The 21,765-nt window shown below is 42.7% G+C and overlaps 1 protein-coding gene across 1 annotated transcript in view; it reads right to left on the bottom strand.

The window, feature by feature from the left end:
• nav2a (neuron navigator 2a) overlaps positions 1 to 21,765 on the bottom strand; it is a gene marked incomplete at its 5' end in the record, with an annotated part of 107,419 nt that overhangs the window by 2,917 nt on the left and 82,737 nt on the right. Inside the window, 24 exons of the mRNA XM_079158634.1 lie at positions 286 to 486; positions 1,517 to 1,635; positions 1,732 to 1,928; positions 2,058 to 2,129; positions 2,431 to 2,582; positions 3,104 to 3,339; positions 3,496 to 3,673; positions 3,994 to 4,089; positions 4,205 to 4,305; positions 4,504 to 4,690; positions 5,127 to 5,280; positions 5,412 to 5,584; positions 8,170 to 8,342; positions 8,783 to 8,906; positions 9,025 to 9,108; positions 10,715 to 10,789; positions 11,200 to 11,223; positions 13,806 to 13,858; positions 16,459 to 16,641; positions 17,026 to 17,186; positions 17,737 to 17,781; positions 18,536 to 18,601; positions 19,650 to 19,924; positions 21,176 to 21,395. Of these exons, the coding sequence (XP_079014760.1) occupies positions 286 to 486; positions 1,517 to 1,635; positions 1,732 to 1,928; positions 2,058 to 2,129; positions 2,431 to 2,582; positions 3,104 to 3,339; positions 3,496 to 3,673; positions 3,994 to 4,089; positions 4,205 to 4,305; positions 4,504 to 4,690; positions 5,127 to 5,280; positions 5,412 to 5,584; positions 8,170 to 8,342; positions 8,783 to 8,906; positions 9,025 to 9,108; positions 10,715 to 10,789; positions 11,200 to 11,223; positions 13,806 to 13,858; positions 16,459 to 16,641; positions 17,026 to 17,186; positions 17,737 to 17,781; positions 18,536 to 18,601; positions 19,650 to 19,924; positions 21,176 to 21,395 (3,349 nt within the window). The remainder of the gene's footprint in view (positions 1 to 285; positions 487 to 1,516; positions 1,636 to 1,731; positions 1,929 to 2,057; positions 2,130 to 2,430; positions 2,583 to 3,103; positions 3,340 to 3,495; positions 3,674 to 3,993; positions 4,090 to 4,204; positions 4,306 to 4,503; positions 4,691 to 5,126; positions 5,281 to 5,411; positions 5,585 to 8,169; positions 8,343 to 8,782; positions 8,907 to 9,024; positions 9,109 to 10,714; positions 10,790 to 11,199; positions 11,224 to 13,805; positions 13,859 to 16,458; positions 16,642 to 17,025; positions 17,187 to 17,736; positions 17,782 to 18,535; positions 18,602 to 19,649; positions 19,925 to 21,175; positions 21,396 to 21,765) is intronic.

Raw genomic sequence — 21,765 nt, 5'->3', positions numbered from 1 at the left:
CTTTCAATCTCTTTCAAAACTCTTAACTAAGTCACTGACACTAGCTAAAGACAAGAACGCTCTAAAGATGTTTTTTCACTTGACAGCTTTAACTGAATTTGAGATAGCTATGTTTGTTTTTGATGTATTTTTGTAATTTTCTTATTTATCATTTTTGTGTTTGACTTGATTTGTGGATTGAGGTGTGTAAAGAGGCCTTGATTGTTTGTACTAAAAGATACTATATATTTGTGCATGACTACCCCTTCTTAGGCGAATCTGCTCTTCACATGTATTGTTGCTCACCAGTGGGTCTGCGTCGCTGTCGCTCTGTGGTGGCTCTTTCCTGACTCCTTCCCTCGGGGCAGAGTAGCCATCGAACCCCACATCTTCTGGGCGGAGCTGCAGCAGCGGGGGCCAATCAGCCGGCGTGGAGGTGGCTGACCACGGGTAGGTGTCAATCACCCAGGCAGCAGGGTTCTCCCACGCAGCCCTGCGGCCATAGAGCTACAGAGAAACACAGAATATAGCACTGAAACACACCAGATGATGCTCTGAGGCACATTTTAAGGTCTGGACGTAATGGAGCAGTTTGTAGTTTGAAGTTCAGTTTTTTGAGTATTTACTGAAGGCCAGTTTGTTGTGGAAATTGATTTTCCTCTAAAAAGAAAAAAATGAAAGATGAATCTAAATGACAGCAGGCAACACTGAAAGCTGCTCTGAAGCCTCAGTAACACAAACTAGAAGTACCGCCTTGTGGTTGTATCCCTCCGCCAAAGTTCACATCCATGTCTGTCCAAAATGTCATCAATCCATAAAAAAGTCATAAATAAGTCATGGTATACTGTAGCATGTCATGAAAAGTCACAAAACGTTATAGTATTGTAAGTTATACAAAAAAGTCATAGTATAGTATATCATAAAAGGAATACGTTATAATAGTTTATTTTTTAAGTTGTGTATTTAAAAAAAATAAAGTCACAGTATAGTATGTCAGAAAGAAAGTCACAGTATATATTATGCTATAAAAATGTCATAAAGAATTTGTGCCAAATGTCCTGAGAACCTGATAATCCCAGCGGTCACAGCTGTCGCGGAGGAATAAAACGTGTTTCCATTGCAGCATCTCTACATTGTGATTTCTCTACTGAACTAAGCTGCCCTACACTCCCACTCTGAGGTTGCATTCTGGGAATTAGCTGCTGCCTAATTAAACCAGATGCTAATTACATGCAGATTAGAAGTACAAATTGAATCCATTTCACTTTGATGAACACAACCCTGGTCTTCTGAGGGGGCAGATCTGAACAGCTGTATTGTTCTCTGACTCATTACACTTCAGCTGGATCCTTTAAAAGTCCCCTCAGGATGTCGAAGCATGTCTCTTTATTATTTAGTTTCATTCTTACAGCTAAAAACATCATTAACTCCCCAGAACTGAAATAAAAAATGTAAGCCTTTGTTCTTTGGCCAGAGCATAATCAGTCCATCATTTTCTATTTCGAGAGATATCAAGAGAATTATGTGCGTGCGTTACCTGCAGGCCCTCCCGTACGGCCTCCAGCATGTAGGGGATGATGGAGTAATTCCAGAGGTCAGTGAACCAAACCCTGGATCCCTCCACGTCCATGGGACAGGACAAGAAGAGACGAGGTCCTGTACGCCACAGAGCGGGGGAAGTAAAACACTGATTGTTTCTAGGCATTGACGTTTAATAAAGTATCCCAAATCAATCGTGGATCTTTCTCTTACCGATGGTGACGTCAGAGGAGCTGTGTGTCTCCAGGAAGCGGTTGAGGTGGTGCCAAACACGCGGGATCCAGTCGATGATCCTCACCAGCTCCATGTTGCGCGTTCGGCTGCCGATCTCCGTCTCGATCAGCTTCCGCCTCAGGTAGCGGCCGAGGAAGCCTTTCACCGGCTCCACGTGGTTGGCGCACAGCACCCACCTGATCAGAAAACAGACATGTATAACTGTTCATTATCACACAAAACGGTAAAAGCTTCCTCCAGAATTAAATGCATCTTGTCAATCTCTCAATATGTCAAACACAGTGCGTGTATCAGCAGCCGTTTACCTGAAGTTGTGGTGAAGCTGGAGGTTGGGGGCAGATGACGTGGCTTGGCTCATGGTGCCGATAATGTAAGGGCTGAAATGAGAGAAACACACTGATTATTATTCTTTCTGTCGGGTCCAACAAGTTGTATAAGTCAGCGGACACGTTGCGTTAAAGTAGAGCCGTTGCGAGGGTGTTACTCTGCTTTGTGGTGTAAATCCTGTAAGCTGTTCTAACAGGGCTCTACCTTCAGTTGACATGACGAGTGAAGCGAAACATCTTTTGGTTAACTGCCATACTGCACCAATGTACATACTTTTAACAAATCTGCATTGTATCAGTCCTCACTCAGGAGTGATTAAGTGGCTGTGCTTTGAGTTGTGAGTGAACTGACCAGTGCTGGTAGTTGCAGTTGAAGACGCCGTTGAAGATCTCTCCCAGGGAGCTGACGTGGTGCAGGTTGTCCAGAATGACCACCAGAGGGCTGTCTGCACCCGGGACACCGCTGCACTGTTCAGCCAAACCAGACAAGTACTGACGCAACTCCTACAGAGAGAGAGAGAGAGAGAGAGAGAGAGTGTACCACTCGTTAATCATTAGTATTTGTTTTTATGTTCTTGGGAGCACCTTTCTGATCTAAATAAGCCAGAATGTTTTAATCTTAATTGTCCTGATGTGTTAAATTAACCACCTGGTGCCCTCATATTACCAAACAGCACCAATGCCAACATGATATTTGTGTTCAGCATTTTTATGTTTTTATGAATATCATTTTTTTCTTTCAAGTCACAATGGCTTTCTCTCACTTTAGTTAACTTTTGGAACATTTTGAAATAGTAAGTTTCAGTGAGATTTGTTGGTTCTTGATAGATACTTTTGCTTACAGGTCTCATAGTTATGATATGTTAGAAAATGAATGAATTGATGCTTAGTTTCAATACTAGAGAACAGAAAAAGACCAAAACGGATCTGCCAGCATGTATTTAGGACCCACGTAGGATTAACAACCACGAACACTTTGATTGATACAAGCACAGAGAATATATCCTTTGCATGCGTGCCTTTACCTTGCTGGACTTGTGGTCCACGTTGAAAGTGACGACAGCGTGCGGGGTCAGAGGTCGGCCCTCCAGCAGCAGCAGGTGTCGAGACAGCTGATTGGCCAGGTAGGTCTTTCCTGTACCGCTGGGGCCCGACAGGATGACGCGCCTGTGCTCCTTCAGCAGGGAGACGTAGCGCTGCAGCATCGGCTTCGGGATCAGAGTGTCGAACACCAGCGAGTCCACGTTCGCACTGCTCACACCTGGACACACACACGACAGGACATTTGTGTCATTTATCTACGTCTGTGTTGGTCTAGTTATTAGAGGATCTCTGTATGAAGTTATCACATCTTTCTTTTTCAGGCTGGTAGAACAGAGTAATCCTTTGCAGAGTTGGCTTGATGAGGCGTCGGTACCTTTGAGCCGGATGTTGATGGTGTTGCTGTCTCCCACCAGGTAGCCGCAGGGCAGCAGCTCGGGCGTGTGGGCGGCCTTGGGGATGCTGGGCCGGTGGATATCTCCGATGTTGTATCCCTCCACGCTGTCTGAGCTCAGGCCCAGCTGGCTCACCGGGTCCACATGGGTGATGTACTCCTGTTAAGACACAAAGTCTCGGCATTCGAAGGACGTTTTTGTGAAGTTTCTACAGAGGATAGCGGCTATATGACTTTTTCTGATTCTTAATCAAAATGTTTTCTTGAATGTGAACAGAAGCACGTTTAGCTTTTAAGCTACTTTGTGTCACAGAAGGAAACCTGACTGCCAAGACATTTTCAAGATCCTTAACACTTTAAGATTCCTTTCACAGACTTAAAACTCGGAAACTGTCTTTAAACATGCTGACATGATGCCGAGGTGTTTCTAATAACCCTGTTATCTGATTCTGTATTGCAATAACTCCTGTTTATATTTACCTTGAAAAGGCGTCGGACGACTCCGTCCAGGACGTCCCACTTGGTTTTACCGCTCACGCCGATGCAACCAATGAGAAAATGACGAGTCCGGCCCTCCTGCCATGATAAAACACAACACGACTGGTTTTAGATACCAAAAAGCCTTCAGGTACATTAACAATCGTAGTGAACAAAAAGACAGTTAGAGTTGTATTTTTCAAACAGGTCTCACCTCTCCCCACTTGCTGTGCTCGTCCAGGCTGACGACCATCTTCACGTGTCGCCCCTCCTTCCTCATCCCTCCGTCTCCGCCGGTGTCGTCCAGCAGCATGTCTGACAGGAAGGCAGAGCAAAGTCAGACAAGGCTTCTGCATTCCCATGTTTTCTCTTTAAGAGATCAAGTCACAGCAGAAAGCCGACTTACTTAAAGCAACTAAGTGTATGTTCTATAAATTCACTGTTTTGGAGATATGGATTTGCTATAACATTTAAGTAAAAAGTGTACGTCCCGGGTCATCAGCTCAGTCTTACCCAGGCTGGTGGACTCGCTGGTGGTGAGGTTGAGGCTGTGCTGGGAGAGCCCCGGCCCCGATCCCTGAGCCTGGCTGTGTGTGTGATGGGGAGGAGAGGAAGAGATGGAGGCCTGGGAGCCCATCCTGCTGCCCTGATTCTCCACCTTCAGACGGTCATTCTCCGACTTCAGCTTCTCGATCTCCACCTGCGGACACACACACACAAGATGAAGTTACAAAAAACAGCGAATAGTTCCCCCTTCAAATGTTAAGTGCTAAAATGTCTTCTTTCAAATTTCTGCAGAATCTGACCAGGAGTCAGATGTTGTGGTGGAGTTGTAATGCAGTTAATTAAATCAGCCCAATCAAACCAAATGCAGATACAATGTTTAAAACTGTAAAATTGTACAACAACTAATATTAACAATACAAAAACATTTCTCAAAATATAACTACGAGCTAAGAGGTTTTATGTTGGGGATTTGCAAAGTAGAAAACACTGTGCATCAATTAGCCAAATTCAGCTAACATAGGGTAAATCAAACATTTGAAATTCTCGACTATATAGTTGTTTGTGTGTGTGTGTGTGTGTGTGTGTGTGTGTGTGTGTGTGTGTGTGTGTGTGTGTGTGCTCCTGCGGACCTGCATGCGGTTCATGGCCTCCCTGAGCTGGTCCAGCTGATGAGCGGAGCTGAGAGCCTCCAGGCGGATATCAGTGAGTTTCATCTCCTTCTCCCTGAGCTCACTGCGCAGCTGCATCACCGTCTCCGCCTCGCTGTCCAAACACTCAGACAGTCTGTGCACACAAGCAGGACAACATGAGATAATGCGATTCAAGCAGACTTGTTTTCCCAAGACAAGACTGTATTTGGACATGTGTGTATAGGATACGCTATAACATGTCAACATAACATGATGCCTACGTACAGCGAGTTGGAGTGTGTGTTCCTGAGCATGTGGCTGTGGGCTGTGGAGCCGTTGTGGGGCAGTTTGGGGGAGGACGGCAGCGACGAGTCCGTCATCTCCTCGATGTCGGAGTGAGAAGAGGCCGACTTTGGAGATTTCTTCTTGCTGAACGCTTGTTTGAAGGAGCTTCGCAGCTGCAGGTGGAAAGCAGAGAAGGACAGAGAGAGAGAGAGAGAGAGACGGTGAGCAGGCGATGCGACGCACCCAAAAACACGCGCCTGAGAGGGAGAGGAGCAGTGTGCCGGGGGAAGTGGAGGAAAACAGCTGTGAAAAAGTGCAAGTGAGTCAAAGGGAGTAAAGGAATTATGGGTAGACTGACTACAGCTCCAAATGTGAGAAGTGAATAGCTACATATGGCTCATTGTTTTTGTTTTTTTATAATCATAAACAGTGGAAATTGATGTTCAGAAATAAACTGGGTGAAATTTGTCCTTGAGACAGAATTCAATACAGACACCTGAACAAGGCGATGTGTGTTTACATTCATCACAGAATTAAAAGTGTCTTGTTTTTCTAATCCAGCATAATTAGCAATATAGTGTGAATTTTCTCTTGCCTTTCTAAAACTGCAATGTTTTCTAAGCTGTACTCATCTTTCGGAGTAAATTCTGGTGAAAATCTGTAGAAAAAACAAAAAAGATGAGCCATATCGAAACTGCACGTAATCTTCTAGATAAGACCCATGTCAACATCTGATTCTTTCCTCATAGTTTGTGTTAAAAGGAAAAATCCACCATGTATACTTTACACTCTTATCACTGCTTCTACTTCAGTCAGTGATTCTTTGAGAAATGGCCTCTCTACTGAAGACAGATTAACACACAAGCCGTTGCTACAATGCATCCTCACTCTGTTTCTACGGAAGCCCTGATGGGTAAGTTAGAAAAAAAAAGTCTAAAATGTTCTCAGTCTGATCTAAATTGTTTTCTTTCTTGTGTTTATGACTTAACAGGTAAGAACGTTTTGCCAAGATCATCTTTACAAATGTTTAGCCACTTGCTCGCTAAACATAAGGTACTGTGCGTATATTGTGTGCTAGCTAGTTATGTAAGCTACATTTCAATTGGAAGAAAACATGAATGTTTTTAATCAGATCTCAAACATCTCAGCCTCTTCTGGCCAAACTGAGTATTACAACAACAAACACTTTCATCTGACAAAACTTTATTCTCTTCACCTGTTTTTACAAATGAACTAAGAAAGATTATCCTGGTAAAACCTTTTCATCACCTGTTTCACAGATGATTTCTTTTTTACGTAACTTTATAAATACGATCTTGACAAAACATTTTTCCACCTGTTTTCATAAACACAGGAGAGAAAACTATTTAGATCAGACTTGGAAAATGGATCACCAGAATTCTTTTTCTTCTCACTTCGCTCGCTTCCGTAGTTTTCTTATAATGCGGAGGAGAAATTGGTCTCCATGTCTCTTCTACAATCTTTTGTTGTTTGTAGCTTTTTGTCTTCAAACATCTTTTTAGCATTGAAAACATCTCAATATTATGTCATGTCAAAAAAAATGCATCCAGAGACACAGGCTACATCTAATACCATGTTTATGACAGCGTTAAAAGTATTTTCTGGTGGATTTTTCCTTTCAAGAGCTGGCTCAGGTGTCATAGGAGCAGTGTTCAGGGAGAAGCAGTGTTGGGGAGGAGAGGACAGGAGGAAAAGGACAGAGGTTAGTAACCTAGAAAAGGTGCAGGAGTTGTGCAGCTTGGTTTCTTTCATTGCACACAGCGTACCACTCTTACCTCATAGACCTGCCACATGAAGCGAAGCAAAGGAAGACAGAGAGACAAAACAGCACATGTTCATATGGGTTTGAGGTGTGTTAATGTGTTTATGGAGGGACAGAGATTAAACTAGAGGCCCGTACAGGAAGAAAGCTGATTGTATTTAACCTCCAGGCAGCTAATGCTACATCACAACCACCATGAAGCGGGGTCTTTCATGATCCACACTGCCCCTATACGCTCCACATCACATACAATGTATGAGCACCTGCATAGAGGAGCCTCCTGTGGGGTTTCATCTACACACACACACACACACACACACAAGGGTTGTTTATTATCACTGTGACCTAAAGCAGGAAACTCAACACAAGCTCACATATTTTAAAGGCTACCACGAAGCACCACACTGCTCTTCCTAAAATTCAACATCAGGATCAGATTGTGACAACGACAGGCGGCTAACACAACAACGCTTCAGTCTACGGGACGACAGAGGGGGACAAAGAGTTGCGTACGTCATCGTCTCCGATTTGTCCTCCGGTGCACAAAAAAGTCTTTCGACGACAAAAAGAAAAGGTTTGTAAGTATGAAAAATGTTTTGTTGTAAAATCACGAGTAACAAATAACTAATAAGCTGACACTAGGGCTAGAAACTATTTGTACTTTAAGAGACAACTACTGCAACTAAATTCAGCCCAGTTTTAGCCTAAATGGCTCATGTTATTCTACCTGCAAATCACCAAATCATTTATTACTTTGTATTCGACTATGAAAATCTATGAATATCTTAAGTGTATTCACCTTTTCCCCAGTGAAAGATGCCTAAAGGGGAGAAACCCAAACATGTGACAGCGACACACGCATGAAAATGCACAAAGAGACAACAAAGCACCATGAGGCTGGCAGCTTGTTAGTAACGCAGCATCACATAATGAAGTCTTTCAGATCTAGTATTTATTTAATTCACAGCATCTTACCCAGTTCTTCTTGTTCTTCTTCTTGTTTTTTGCGTCGGTGTCCATGTTGGAGCCCACGCTGGAGTGGCTGGTCGCGCTGGCGACGCTGCTGACGCTGTCAGAGGAGTGCTGCCTCCTGATGCGCAGGTCTGGTGGCTGCTGATTGTGCTGCTGTGGACTGCCGTTACTGCCGGCTGAGGGGAGACAGGACATGTATGCGTTTGTCAAACATCAGGCTGAAATATGTCTTTCATTGAATATCAGATATCAGCTTGTCAAGTGTAGTCCACTTCTGATATGATAAAGGTTTTCCATTGACTACAGGAAAACAGGCTCCACATTTGTGAAGTCAATGTTTTGAATTATTTGCTTGGTGTTTAACAGGTGCAGTGTATTATCCTCCTTTTTATACGATGTGTCCTGTAATGGCCTTTCTCACGGACCTGTTGCTCACTTTACTACAAGAGTGCAAAGGGACATCTTGTATTTCTACATTCTAATGAGCTATATTTGGTGGAAAAAGACAAAAAATGATTTTCTTTGCATTACTATAAACAACTTCTAAAATGTTGGCACAAAATTAGAATTTAATATCCCTTCAAATGTCCCTGCTTTGTGTGGTGTTGGTCCGTACCTGTCCTGTCCCTTTTAGGCGTGAGTTCAGGTGTATTGATTACTCCGTTGATGGCAGCCTGAGCAACAGCGTTCTGCTTCTTCAGCAGCTCGATGGTCTTCCTCAACTCGTTCAGCTCAGAGTCCTACACAGAGGAAAGGACAAGCGTATCGAACCAATACATGGACTGCAGTGACGTTGAATGTGCACTTTATTGAGTGTACAGCACTGTCTGTTATAAAACAAGAGGAGCTGCTTTTTACCTTCTGCTCCGCCGTCAAGGTGAGACTCTTCAGTCGGATGGTCATGTTGCCCAGACTCTGTTCAAACGCTGCCACAAGGTGAGCCTGCAGGAGGAAAACACGGGATGTGCAAAATGTAAAACAGGACGTCTGTAGAGCTCAAACCTCCTCCTCATTAGATGTTAATGTTTGTCATTCATCTTCCAGGTGGGACTAGCATCCAACACTTCCACTTCCATAAGTCAGAATTTCCAATTACAATATAAAACAGCAAAATAATGATGGCAAAGTGCAAATTCTCCAATCCCGGAATCTAAGAAACTGTTCAAGAAATATCTGTCTGCCAAAATTTTGTAAATTAGTAAATGAACACAGCAATAAGCATTTGAAAACTCTCATTTTTGAGAGCAAATCCTAAGAATTTATTGTTTTAAACACTCCAGTTGAACGAGGGTGAGCAGGTTCGTCCGTAGATTTGTATGAGGCTTTAGACTTTTATGAATACAAATGATCTGCAGACGCCTGCAGGAAGTGTGTGTGAGAGATGAGTAAGGTGGTGACTGATGTGTTGCTTCAGAGGACGCTCTTAGATTCTGGGCCTCGGGGGGGGCTCCGAGGCGTGTTCACATAATTCATCGTCTGTCTGCGGCGTGTAATCAAATATTTGAACGGACAAAGCCCCCTCCCTCACACCCAACATCCCGCCTTAATGACACACCCACACACCCACACACCCACCCACTACCAACTTCTTCTGCCTGCGTTTTTCTTTCAACACCCACACCCCACCTTCTTGTATCCAGGCGTCGTTAGCTGTAAATCTTCAGTCCACATCTGCGACTGTCCCTCAGCAGTGCGCTGAGACCTGACTCTGTGCGGTAATCTAACACCGCTGCCTTCCTTCCATATCTCTAATCCACAGTCAAACCACCAGCGTGCACTGACTCAGGAAGCAGATCACAAGCAGAGCGTGGAGAGACTTGTGCAATACAGAAGGCCGGGTGGCAGAAAGAATCGTGTCTGGAGACGCTTTAAGAGATCTTCAGATGGTTCTGCCAGATGTGAAATTACACCTTCTGGGAGTAAGATGCTCGGTGGGAGCTTTCTGTTCAGCATTTGATGAATATCATAAAATGTTCTTTCGTGTGATTCGGAATTGTTTAAGTTTAGTTTTTTTAAGTTGAGTTTGTTTTTTGATAAAACTACATACAATTTTACTACACTAGCACCATGGCTCAAGGAATGGCTGTCGACGTAGTTAGTAGTTTCACTCAAAGCATCCCTTTGCCAAAATACATCATCATAGCATCATGGCAGCAGAATACACACTTTACTATTGCACTGATCACAAATTGATGGGAAAACATCTTTGACATCAAAACTTAGTTTCAAATAAAATACACTTATGTAATGCCCATAGTCCAAAACTAACTAACTAACTTACTAACTAATATTATGTATTTGTTCTGTAACAAATTCAATAATACATTTATATTAAATCATTTTAAATCAGATTTTGTGGCAAAAGGTGCACAGCTTTTTTTGATAATAACCACAAAATGTGTTTTTTAATGTGTATATTAGCGATTCAATGTGGGGCACAATAAACACTGGAAGGAGACAATATACATGTCCAACTAACTTTGCTTTGGAGTGTGTGTGTGTGTGTGTGTGTGTGTGTATGTACATGTTTGCGTTCTTGCTAACTTACATTGGCACTCAGCTGCGTCGTCAGGGCGGAAACCTTTTCCTGGGAGGCGTCCAGCTCCCGACGCAGCTTGCGGATCTGAGGATGTGAAAAGAGCACGACATCAAAAAGCACCGAGACAAAAAGCAGACATCCCTGCATCATAAAAGTATGCGATGCCAAACACACACATACGCACGCATCCACACACGTGAAGGAAACAAAAAGAATGCAACAAAACCAATGAGGGAGGCTCCCAGATTGGATTGATATGTTCAGGTGAAGAGATGAAACACGGTGGATGCATAAAAGAGCACATACAGGTGTGCACAGGTGTTCGGAGAGGAACAAGAGCCTGTTACAGGTTCAGTCACAATACAGTTACACATGTAACGAGATACAACTGTGAAAACGCCCCCATGTTCCAACATGTCCAGCCACTGCACATAGAAAATTAAAGAGCAGAGAAAGCTACATGATAGAAGTGCTGTGGGCGGGCTGACACTTACCTCCGACTGAGACTTCTCCTCATTCTGTAAAAACAAACATCACAGGAAGAGAAAATCATTAGAGGACGTACTGACTGACTGAATTCTGACGAGCTTTAATGACAAAGAGGAGAAGCTGCCGGAGGTCAGAACATGCACATGTCCTGTTTGATTTATTAGCTCTATGGAGACAAGATGTATAAACTGTGAAGCAGATTGTCTGGTGTAATATGTCTGGAAAGCAGAGATATCGCCCTGAAGGCATTTCACTCATCAGTGCGAGTGTGTGTGTGTGTGTGTGTGAGAATCTCATTGTCTCCATAGGCTGCACACGGCACAATAGTATGAAAAGACAGGTAGCCAAACATATACAGAGCGAGAGCTGGCAAAACAATACGCTCGCATGAACACAACACACCCTGCTGATGCTGCTGCTGCTCACCAAAACAGTGAAACATGCACCACCCACATTTACATGTACACAAGCTGCACCGGGCTCCGAAACTGCACCGGGAAACGCTTTTCTCTTAACCTGACTGGAACCGTTTTCACAGCTTCTTTACGTTGAGTGGTCAACTGAAATTTACAGACTCAAAACTGGTTCAACTGCAGCTAAAATTCTGTTTAACGTCTTTAATGTGCACAATTTTAGAAGATCTTTTCTTTGGCGCCATCAAGTGGTGGTAGTGTAAAAAAACAACACAATCTCTTTTCATGCAAAAACCTGACATCAGGACAATTTGGAACGGAATTACGTAAAAATGTATAGATTTAATGATTTATTTATTTTTCAAGGATGTAATATGGAATGTAATAAGACAAATATGTGCTATGTAAAGTTAGAGAGGAGTTGTGTCTCTGTCAGACTGTTAGCGCTCTTAGCACGTTAGCTGGCTCAGCCGTCCCCATGTTGAGAGCCATGCAGAAACAATAGAAATGCTCTAAACTATAGATTAATTTAAACTGTATTACACTCTCCAAAGAGGTTATATTCTTGGTCTGCTTGTTTGTTTTATGAGCAGAATATCTGAAAGCAGGATTCATCTGATTCATTTATCCGACATTCTCTATATGCATTCTAATGCAGATAAAACATTTGTTCATTTTCTGATATTAGAATAACACATTTAGAGGATTGTGCAGTCTTGGTAAAAGTGTGTGCTCTCTGCGTGCTTTTCTGTAAAAGAAAATGTCTTTGATCCACAGTCTTTCCTTGTTTTTAAGGCTTGAGGGAGTTCTAAAAACAGCACTTGTGTTGTGACAGACGCAACAAAGCAGAACAACAAATAATTATGATTTTTCCATGTGGTTACACCTCCCAACAGGTTTCAACAGCCTCATGCGTCTGTGCAGGTATTGCAGTGTGTAAAGTACATGTGTTCTGTGGCACGAGTGGATGGTTTACTAAGTGGCATCTGTCCACACACGATCTACACACCCAAACAGAGCAATCAATCACGCACGCTCATGACCAGTTGATCCTAGATACACAAACAGAGTGGCCTGTCTTGGAAACGCAGACAAAACACAGATATCTCCTTCTGATAGAAAATCCTGGACCAGGACTTCACAAATGAAAGCAGTGGCATTAACTATCGACATCATGGCAGGTAAACAAAAAAAAATGTTTCAACAAAAATGAACAGAAGAAAAAGGAATCCGAGGAAAACAAAAGTCAGAAAAAAATTCAAAAGAAATTATATTTTTGCGGTGTTTTGTTGTTGTTGTGAAGCATTTATTGGCACATATACACGTCAGATTTATGTTAGCTTAAAAAACAAATCTGCGATTTCTGTGCAATCTGTGTAATTATATGTAATTTGATGTCCAACAGACCAACAATAGAAGTACTCCTCCTGTCTACAGTCCTCCTCCTCATCCCTACCGTTTGTTGCCAGGATGTGACGGTGCCCGTCAGGGATAAAGTCGCCATCATTTTTGCCTCCACTCTGATTTCAAACCTGTGACTCACCGGCTCAGAGGACCAGCCAGTGCCGAGCAGAGATCCAATGTCTGAGAGTTCCTCTGCTACACCTGCCCAGGTGAGTAAACCAGCCCACAGAGGGAGGAGGAGCTATGCTGTGAAACCTCTGATTGGCTACTGTGTGTACACGAGGGCTGTCCCAAGCTTGACTACAGCCAGGCCTTTTTCTCACAGGGTGTTTGAGTCACATCTCTGGATGGATTAGAGGTAAATGTGTAACTGCATATTTGCCAACTCAAATACTCAATATTTCATAATCCCATACGCAAAAGCAGAAACTGGCTGCTCTGGTTTCCACATGAGTTGTGTATAGACTTGCTGCTTTGCAAAGATTAAAAAAAAACTAAATAACGCAGAGAACCGTGATTTGTTTTTTCTATTATTCATGATTGATTAATAAGGCTGATATTGTTAAAGAACATATATCTGTACTTTTGAGGCTGACATCAATATCAATACTTGAGTCTAAATATTGATATTGTTTTTAAAACATGTTTTATTATATATAAGTTTTTTTTGCCTTTGCTCTTTAGTGGATAAACGATGTAATGGCAAAACAAAATGTCCCCAAAAAGTAGTGTAAAAAAAAAGAACAAAGCTTATATCTATACTTAAATGAACTCTTGATGTTTTTTGTACTCACCGTGGAGTAAATGGAAGAAGTGCTGGAGACCAGAGACAGGGATGATCCATGAACTGAAGACACAAAAACCACAAGCAAAAGTAGGGATTAGAAAGTACATAAGTACACACAACAGCCCCATAATTATCAACAGACCCCCCACACAAACCACCCCGACTCCACGACCCGCCTCCTCCTGAGCATGATGACTGCAGCTCTGCAGTTATAAAGGTAAAACTCCTACACGCTATAGTCGGACTGTGGCGCAACTAATGACAGCCTGAGCATTACTCTGCTAATGACTCAGCCACTAATCACACATCAGAGGCCCGGGACACAACGCCAGCACTGTTTCCTGCCTGCGAGCAGATCAGAACGGATCGGCAGAGTGATGCCATCAACCACACAGAGAGGTTGGGCTGATCCCAGCAGATCCATTCATTCATTCACCTCCCAGAGGGAACAGTTTACTGGGGACTCACTTTTATCGTAGTTCGGCCTAGACAGCAATGTGTGCTGGGAGCCACATGAAAAGGAGAATATTAATAGATTCACTGCTGTCTGGTTTGAATCAGTGTTTGTAAGATATTTGTTTGTTCTGTTTGACCTTTTATTGAAGGAGCATGTGTACATGTTGCTGTTTGTGCTAGCATTGAGAATATATACTTTCTTTAACCTGAGTTGTCAAAAACATTGTGCAAAACTGACAGAATTTTAGCGCAGTAACAAAAAGTCGACGATTGCACAACATTGATTGCACACGACTGACTCATAATAAGAGAATGGGAACAGAAAGGTGGTGAAAATGACTAATGCAAAGCATTACTCTTGTTTTTATACTTTCTGAGCATCTATCTCGAAGAGATAAATATCTAAACTGTCATATATGGTTTCTACAGATAAGGAGCAGGTGATCATATATGAAGGTGAGTGGGAGGGTCAGGGTGGAGGGGATGAAGTGACAGAGCTGACAAAGTGTTGGGTGGATGGTGTGAACAACAGTCGAGTAACTCTACACCTCAGCAACATACACACATACACATGAACCGCATGTCCTTGGCGGTCCTACACATTGTGATCCAACACACAAACAAAGAGAGAGAAAGTAACGCTGGAGGTTTCTTGTATGTCATCACGTCTCTCTCACGCCTCTCACTGTGATCCCTGTAATTATCTCCTCTTCTGAAAGGGAAAGACAGACTCATGGAGCTGGGAAAAAAAGAGTCAGATATGCTACGGGGGGGGCGCAATAATAATAAGTTAGCGTATGTGTTATTGTGCAAGTGCACATTAGGTGTGTGCTACATGTGCATTTGTATAATAGTTTCACAATATCAGGAAAAGCTCAGGTAACTTAGATTTAAATCTATTTAACCCTTATTTTGCCAGGATAATCCCGTTAACATTTTGAATCTGAACTCAAAGGGGGTCCTGGCCAAGACGTGAGCGCAAGATATTCAAACAAGCACCACAAAAAAACACAAGTAACAAAAGCAAAACGGCAAATGGCATCAACCAAAGAATCGTCATTCAGTGTTAAGACAAGAACACCGAAATGATCCTTCATCCTGCTTTTTAAATCTTGCATGCTATAAAATAATATAGTTTAAAGTGTCTCTGCAGCTCACACCAAGATGAGGATCAAAAACGCTTTAAAAGCTCTTTTACCAAAAAACGGTGAAGGCTCTCGTTTGTTTAATTTGAAGTAAAGCAACATTACTATTATTTATTTCTGTTGCTTCTTTTTGATTGTTCCTACGATGATGAAGCGTTTTCTTGGTTATGAATAACCTCTTTACTCTCTTTCTCACTCTGCACTCAGATTGATTTGAAACACCTGTCCTCTACCCTACAGCCTATACTCAGATAAAAACATCATGGTGATGATGAATAAAATCATGTACAGGCTCAACTGATTCTGAGAGGGTGTTTTTTTCAGAATCTTGTAAAGAAAACTAAGCTTTCAAGTTGGAGTCTGGATTTACCAGGTTTTTTAAAGAACATGCACACAGCTGATTCCCCGAGGCTCATTTACAAAACCAGTTTCAGCGTCACTGGATTTGCTCTCCAACTCTTTGTCCGTCTCTCATGTTGCTCTTTCCTCTGTATTGATTTGTCTCCCCTTCACTGTGGCCAACTGTGGCTGTGTAACATTATTGAAGTGTTTAAGGCTGGATTCTTTCATTAAGGAAACCATTTTCAACACAATACTACGCCCACCCCACTCACAGTCGTGGTTTGTTCTTCTAAATTAAAGTTCGGTGTTTCTACAGCCCTGAGGATTGAGCAGACTCCAGTAGATCTACCTCGCCTGAGCGGGGAGTCTGCCTGCTGGTGGGAAAAGCACGGCTGGGTACTTTTCCCAATAAACAAGCTTATGGAGAAAACAAAGCCGCACCAAAGCTGATTATGGATTTCTAAGGGGATGGAGGGCTTTTCTCAGAGGGGAGGTTGTAATCCTTCCTAATGTTCTCTAAACAAATGGAATAATACTTCTTTTGGCACGAGGGTGTGTATTAAGGAAGGGGAGGCTTCAGACTCATAGAGAGATGGCGGTATGCAGGATTACATTTTAATTACAGATCACACCAAAATGACCAGGACCCACACAGATTCACTGGATATTCAATACACTCGTCTCATATCCATCCATCTTCCTCATGTCTCCTCTTACCTTCCTCAAAGCCGTCTCTGAAGGAGCCCGATCGGCTCATGGTGCGAGTCTTCTCGTCAAGCGACATGCAGGAGTTTCTCAGACGGTTGTCGCTGCAAGGGTCAAAGGAGACTTCCTGATTGGTCAGGCTGTTATTGCGCAGACCGGTGAGGGTGATCTGAGCTGTCGAGGTGGGGCTGGATGCTGTGTGAAAGACATGTGAAATAATATAAGTCAAGCAGAGTCCAAGGTAACGCCTCCAAATTGCTGATTTTGTCCAAACACGAGTCCAAAACTGAGTTTACAATGCTATGAAACAGAGAAAAGCAGCACATCCGCACATTAGAGAGGCTGAATCCAGAGAACGTTTGGTAAGTTTCTGCACATCCACTGATAAGGTTTATGACATCAAACAGAAGCTGAGTCAAGTTTCACTCAGTTGAAAAACTGCCAACCCCTCATTGTCAACAGCTTCATGGCAATACAGTTTGAGTTTAGAGTTCTAACATTTTCTCAACTAACAGAGATCAAATGTAGCCTACTGTGTGATTAAAGTAAAAACACAAGCAGTGCTGGGTTTTGGCGTACCGAGCTGTCCGAAGTTGAAGCGGGTGCCGGAGGGGGAGGTGAGGCTGGAGCTGGGGGAGAACGGGGAGTTACTGGCTGATTCCTGCAGCCCGCTGGTGGAGTGGGAGCGCAGCCAATCACGGGCCTCCTCGTGGCCTCGCAGCTGTGGGGACGGGCCATACCTACAGGAAGTCAAAGAGAAGATTAAAGTGGAAGCGATAACGCAAAAAGTGTGGATTTTGTTACAGGACAAGATGATCTGGATTCAGATTTTTCTGACTTTTTACAATCAGTGGGTGGATTTTTTTCTTAAGCAGACAGATTAGTAGCCAGGATCAAACATGATGGATCAGACGTCAAAACAAGGATTTACAACACCATGAACATAAGACTGATTCTCAGCTGAGAGCAATAGAAACTAGGGGGAAAAAAAGCAGAAAAGAAGCCAAAGAATATTTGACCCCCAAAATCAGGCCCGCTACACAGCACAACACAGTTATAGCTCTATACCACGACAAAGTGACATGCCTCGTCACAGAAGCACAACACAACAACACATGTGCCAAGTGCCAAACAAAAAACGTCAAAAGCATTTTCTTTTTTTTTTTTGAAGTGTGAGCACCAGCCTCAAAGAGTGAATGTAGACGCAGAAATAAAAGACAAGATAGAAGACAATTTGGTGATCCAGTGTGTAAAAGCGCAACACCTCCCAGCAGGAGGTGAGGTCAGTACCTGAGTCCTTTCTTAGGCAGAGTGTTTCTACCACAGTGTGGCCCTCTGTGGGAGAGAAACACTTTAGAGGAAGAAAGCAAAGGAGGCAAGGAAACATGTGTCTGCATCTCTTAAAGACTACCTAACACTGTTTGTAACCTGCAAAGATATTGTTCTTATCAACAAACTGCACTGCAAAATAAATCTAGACATCGATCTCATTTTTGACTTTTACTCCAGGCCTAAAACAACTGTAAAAACTCTCAACTTGCTACAAGAATTTTCTTGAAAGAAAAAAGACTTAAGGCAGATTGCTACACATAAAGAAAACTTGTTGGACTACAGAAAATGACTGAAACTGTTTCATTTGTCTCTTCGTACTGGCGGCATATTGTAATTTTCTCAGGGTTCAGGAATAGTGAAACCTTAAGATAGAGACTTTTGCAGTGTAAAATCAATAAAAACATCCTGTGCCCATGCTGTTGGGTAAATGTGCACATACAAACTCTACCACAAGGCGGCAGTAAGTGAACACGGACCACTAAACAAAACCAGTGAAGGTGCCCACATCCACACAGACAACCTCACATTTACACTCTCACAAATATCCATTCATACAGGAACTAGAGGTCCTCAAAATAACCACAAGCTACCACACAGAGCGCTAATCTCCACATTGAAAAGAAAACACAAAACTACATCACAAAGCGTCTCTCTGTGGTTCTCGGTGATGCTCTCTGTGTGGCAGCAGGTGGTGGTTTAGTAGGAACCTCCACTGCTGTTTCACCAGAAGCCTAACACTGCACTCAGGCACGTTTACCTGTCCTGCTTCCGAGGCAGCGTGTTTCGGCTGAATAAAGGGCTAGCTGACGGGGAGGAGAGGGTACTGATGGAAGACAGGAGGGAAAACGCACAACAGACACAGAGAAAGAAAGTTTTAGAGTAAAGATCATTCTTCAGAACAGAGATCAACTGCGAGATTCAATGACGTTAATAAGAAAACTCAGTGAGGAGGGTGATGTCATATCCTCGACGCTTCCACTAATGCTATTAAGTTTCCTCTGAGACATTCCTGTCACATTACGCAGTCAACCTGTCAGGATGGAATCCGCTACAATGACCACAATTACTGTTTAATCGACTGAGGACGCCACGGGATTTAGTTTCTGTGCTCGAGTGCGGACAGAACGACAAACAAGAAGCGACACCTCGCCACGACGGATGCTTTCTGCATCATCTCCATTCTGGATCCATTAAAAGGAATTCATGTCAGAACTGGGCAGGATTTCAAAATGGTCAATGTTAGAAGAAGTGTTTGAATCCTTAAGTGACAGTATCAATGTCAAAAATTAAAAAAAAAAAAAAGATATACTTATACATTATAAGTAAAAGTCATGCATTACAAAAATAAAGTACACTTGTTTGATCAGCAAAATGCATTATATCATATATCATTATACTGTATTATCAAGCAACATTTGAATGTTTTTGCTGGTCGAGGTGAAGCCACTCTTAACTACTTACTAAACAACGAATTACATTGTTAAAATGATCATATGTTTTGTATGTAAAACTTAACCTGCACAGTAACTACTCATATTAAGCAATGAACTAGAAGTAAGATGTGACTTCTAAAAGAAGAAATAGAGCACTCCGTTTTTTATAACTGAAAAGTTAAACTCATCAGCAATAAAATGCACCCTTGCTCATTTCAAGGAACTTACAGGTCTTATTTGGTTTGGTATGACCAGTAGCTTATGGTGGCTAATGGCTAACACACTGTATTTAAGGAACCAAGAAACCACCTCATATACCACACTGATGAAGGCAAGATGCTACACTGGAAAACAGATCACAGACTTTGATTTTGATGGTTATTTTTGGAAAAGGAAAAAAAGGTTTTAAAAGAAATGGGACATTCTGTGTGTCCTCACCTCTCAGACATGCCGGTCTTGGCGCTGCCGGTGCGTCCCAGAGCAGACAGGGTGTCCTCCCTGTGGGCGCCATGGCCGCCGCTGCCCAGGCTCATGTCGATGGACTCGCTGCTGGTGTGCATGCTGCTGACGGAGGGGTATCCCATGCTGCCCGCGCCGCCGTGCCCGCCCAGCGTGCTCTCCCTGCTCTGGGCGGAGGAGCTGCTGAAGGTGGTGCCCCACGTCAGACTGTTGGAGGGGCCGGTGGAGGAGTAGACTGAGCCGGGACTGGAGGCCTGTAGAGGGGCGGAGAGGATGTTATAGTTTTAAAAACCAGTGGAAGTCTGTGTATTCTAGCACCGAAGCAATACAACAACAAGAAAATCTAATAATATCTGAAGTAATTCTTCCAATCAGGCAAAAATCCTACAAATTCCCTGAAATGTGTTGCTTTTCTCAGTTTCTCTGATACCATTTTCTCTTTTATTTGATGTTCTATTTGCTTTAAGGTCACTGACTATTTCAACTTTTGAACCGAAGCTTACTCTTTGTAAAGACACGAAGGCTGCTTAAAAACAAAGCCCTGTGAGTCACTTTATGATCAAGACGTCTGATTAAGTCCTATGAATCAGGAGGTGACGGTGAGTTCATGACTGAGCATGCTCAGACTTTGCTGCTCTGTTGTAATATGTAGCCTACAGTTAACCAAACAAGTGCCTGTACTGCTCATCTCTACCTCCACTGAACACACTCATTAGTACTTAAAGGAATGCATCAGGTTTGTGGTATTAAGTCCGGTGACAACAAAATCATCCTCCTGCCCCGGCCAAAGCCCTGTCATTAGCTCCCAAACACCTTCAACACACACATCATGTCTAAACTCCAAGGTAAATAACAATTTCTAATCTAAAACCCAAACTTATCCTTCTGGTGTGACAGTGGACCACAAACAGCTAAAGTGTTAAAGTGACTGTAGCTCAGAAGTTAAAGGGACACTTCAAACTCAAATATATATATTTTTCGCTTACCTGTAAGTTCATCACAACAACAAAAAAAGAATATTGATTGGAGCTGCTACAAAGGACGTACAAAGGACGAAATTAATGTAGTTGGTATTTGCAGTCTTGACGTAATTTCCGCCACTAGCACAGCTAATAGTTACTCAAAGGAAACTCCAAAATAATTTCCCCAAAAAAAATTGCTTCCCCTCCTTTGATGGTTAGTAATGGGTGGTGGGCAGTTGGAGATTTTGTACAGCTAAAAATAGCAGCGTAACTAATGAATAAGTAGCTGCTCTCGTGACTCAGTTGTAAGGATAAACCACGCTACTTCAGTCATTTTAAAGGAAATATATAACATTTTTAAAACTCATGAATTCAAAAGACAAAGAAAAAACAAAATCGTACAACTGTTTATTATGTAAAATCACAGCAAGTAATCCTCCGGGAGCTTGTGGAGGATTTTGTTATCTATGCTCTCATAATGTTGTATGTTGACTGACAGATTGACCCGTTGTCTCCATTATTTGTATACATGTTCTTGCTCACCTGCTCGCTGCCCAGCGTTCCCATCCCTATTCCCTGCACTCTGCCTCCAAATAGGGGGCTGCTGGTCTCGCTTTCCACACCTCCCAGGCCTCCGTCGGGGGACTCCAGCACTGTGCCCACATGGTTCATGGTGGCGTGGGGGTTGGAGATAACAGTGGAGTTCTTCATGTTTTCAGCCGTGGTGACCGGAGCCTGTTTACAGGGCTTCCCACCAAACAATCTGTGGAAAACCGGGGAGGGAAGGAGGGGTGTGAACCAAAGTATTAAAAGAGCAGGATGCCATTTCCTAACATCCTTTTTGTTCCTATGAATTTCAACAAATCACATAATCCATTAATAAAGGGTGGACTCTGCCAGAATGATGGTTGAACTTCTGTCGACGTGTAAGCATAATAGAGAATATGATGCTATAAAAAGGTCATATATTAGTGTCTACATCTACATGTTTTGCAGTGCATGTTGTACATAATAACATATTTTAATGCTTAATTATTCTACATTGCTTTTAAATAAAGTTTTCAGGTGTTGAAGTTGCTTGAAGCTATCTTTTTAGTATTACTGTAAATGTAAAACTGATGCTGCTGCAAGGT

Source organism: Pholis gunnellus (genome assembly GCF_910591455.1).
Source record: "Pholis gunnellus genome assembly, chromosome: 1".
In the NCBI taxonomy this organism is placed as follows: Eukaryota; Metazoa; Chordata; class Actinopteri; order Perciformes; family Pholidae; genus Pholis; species Pholis gunnellus.
This window is presented reverse-complemented; position numbering and strand designations above follow the sequence as displayed.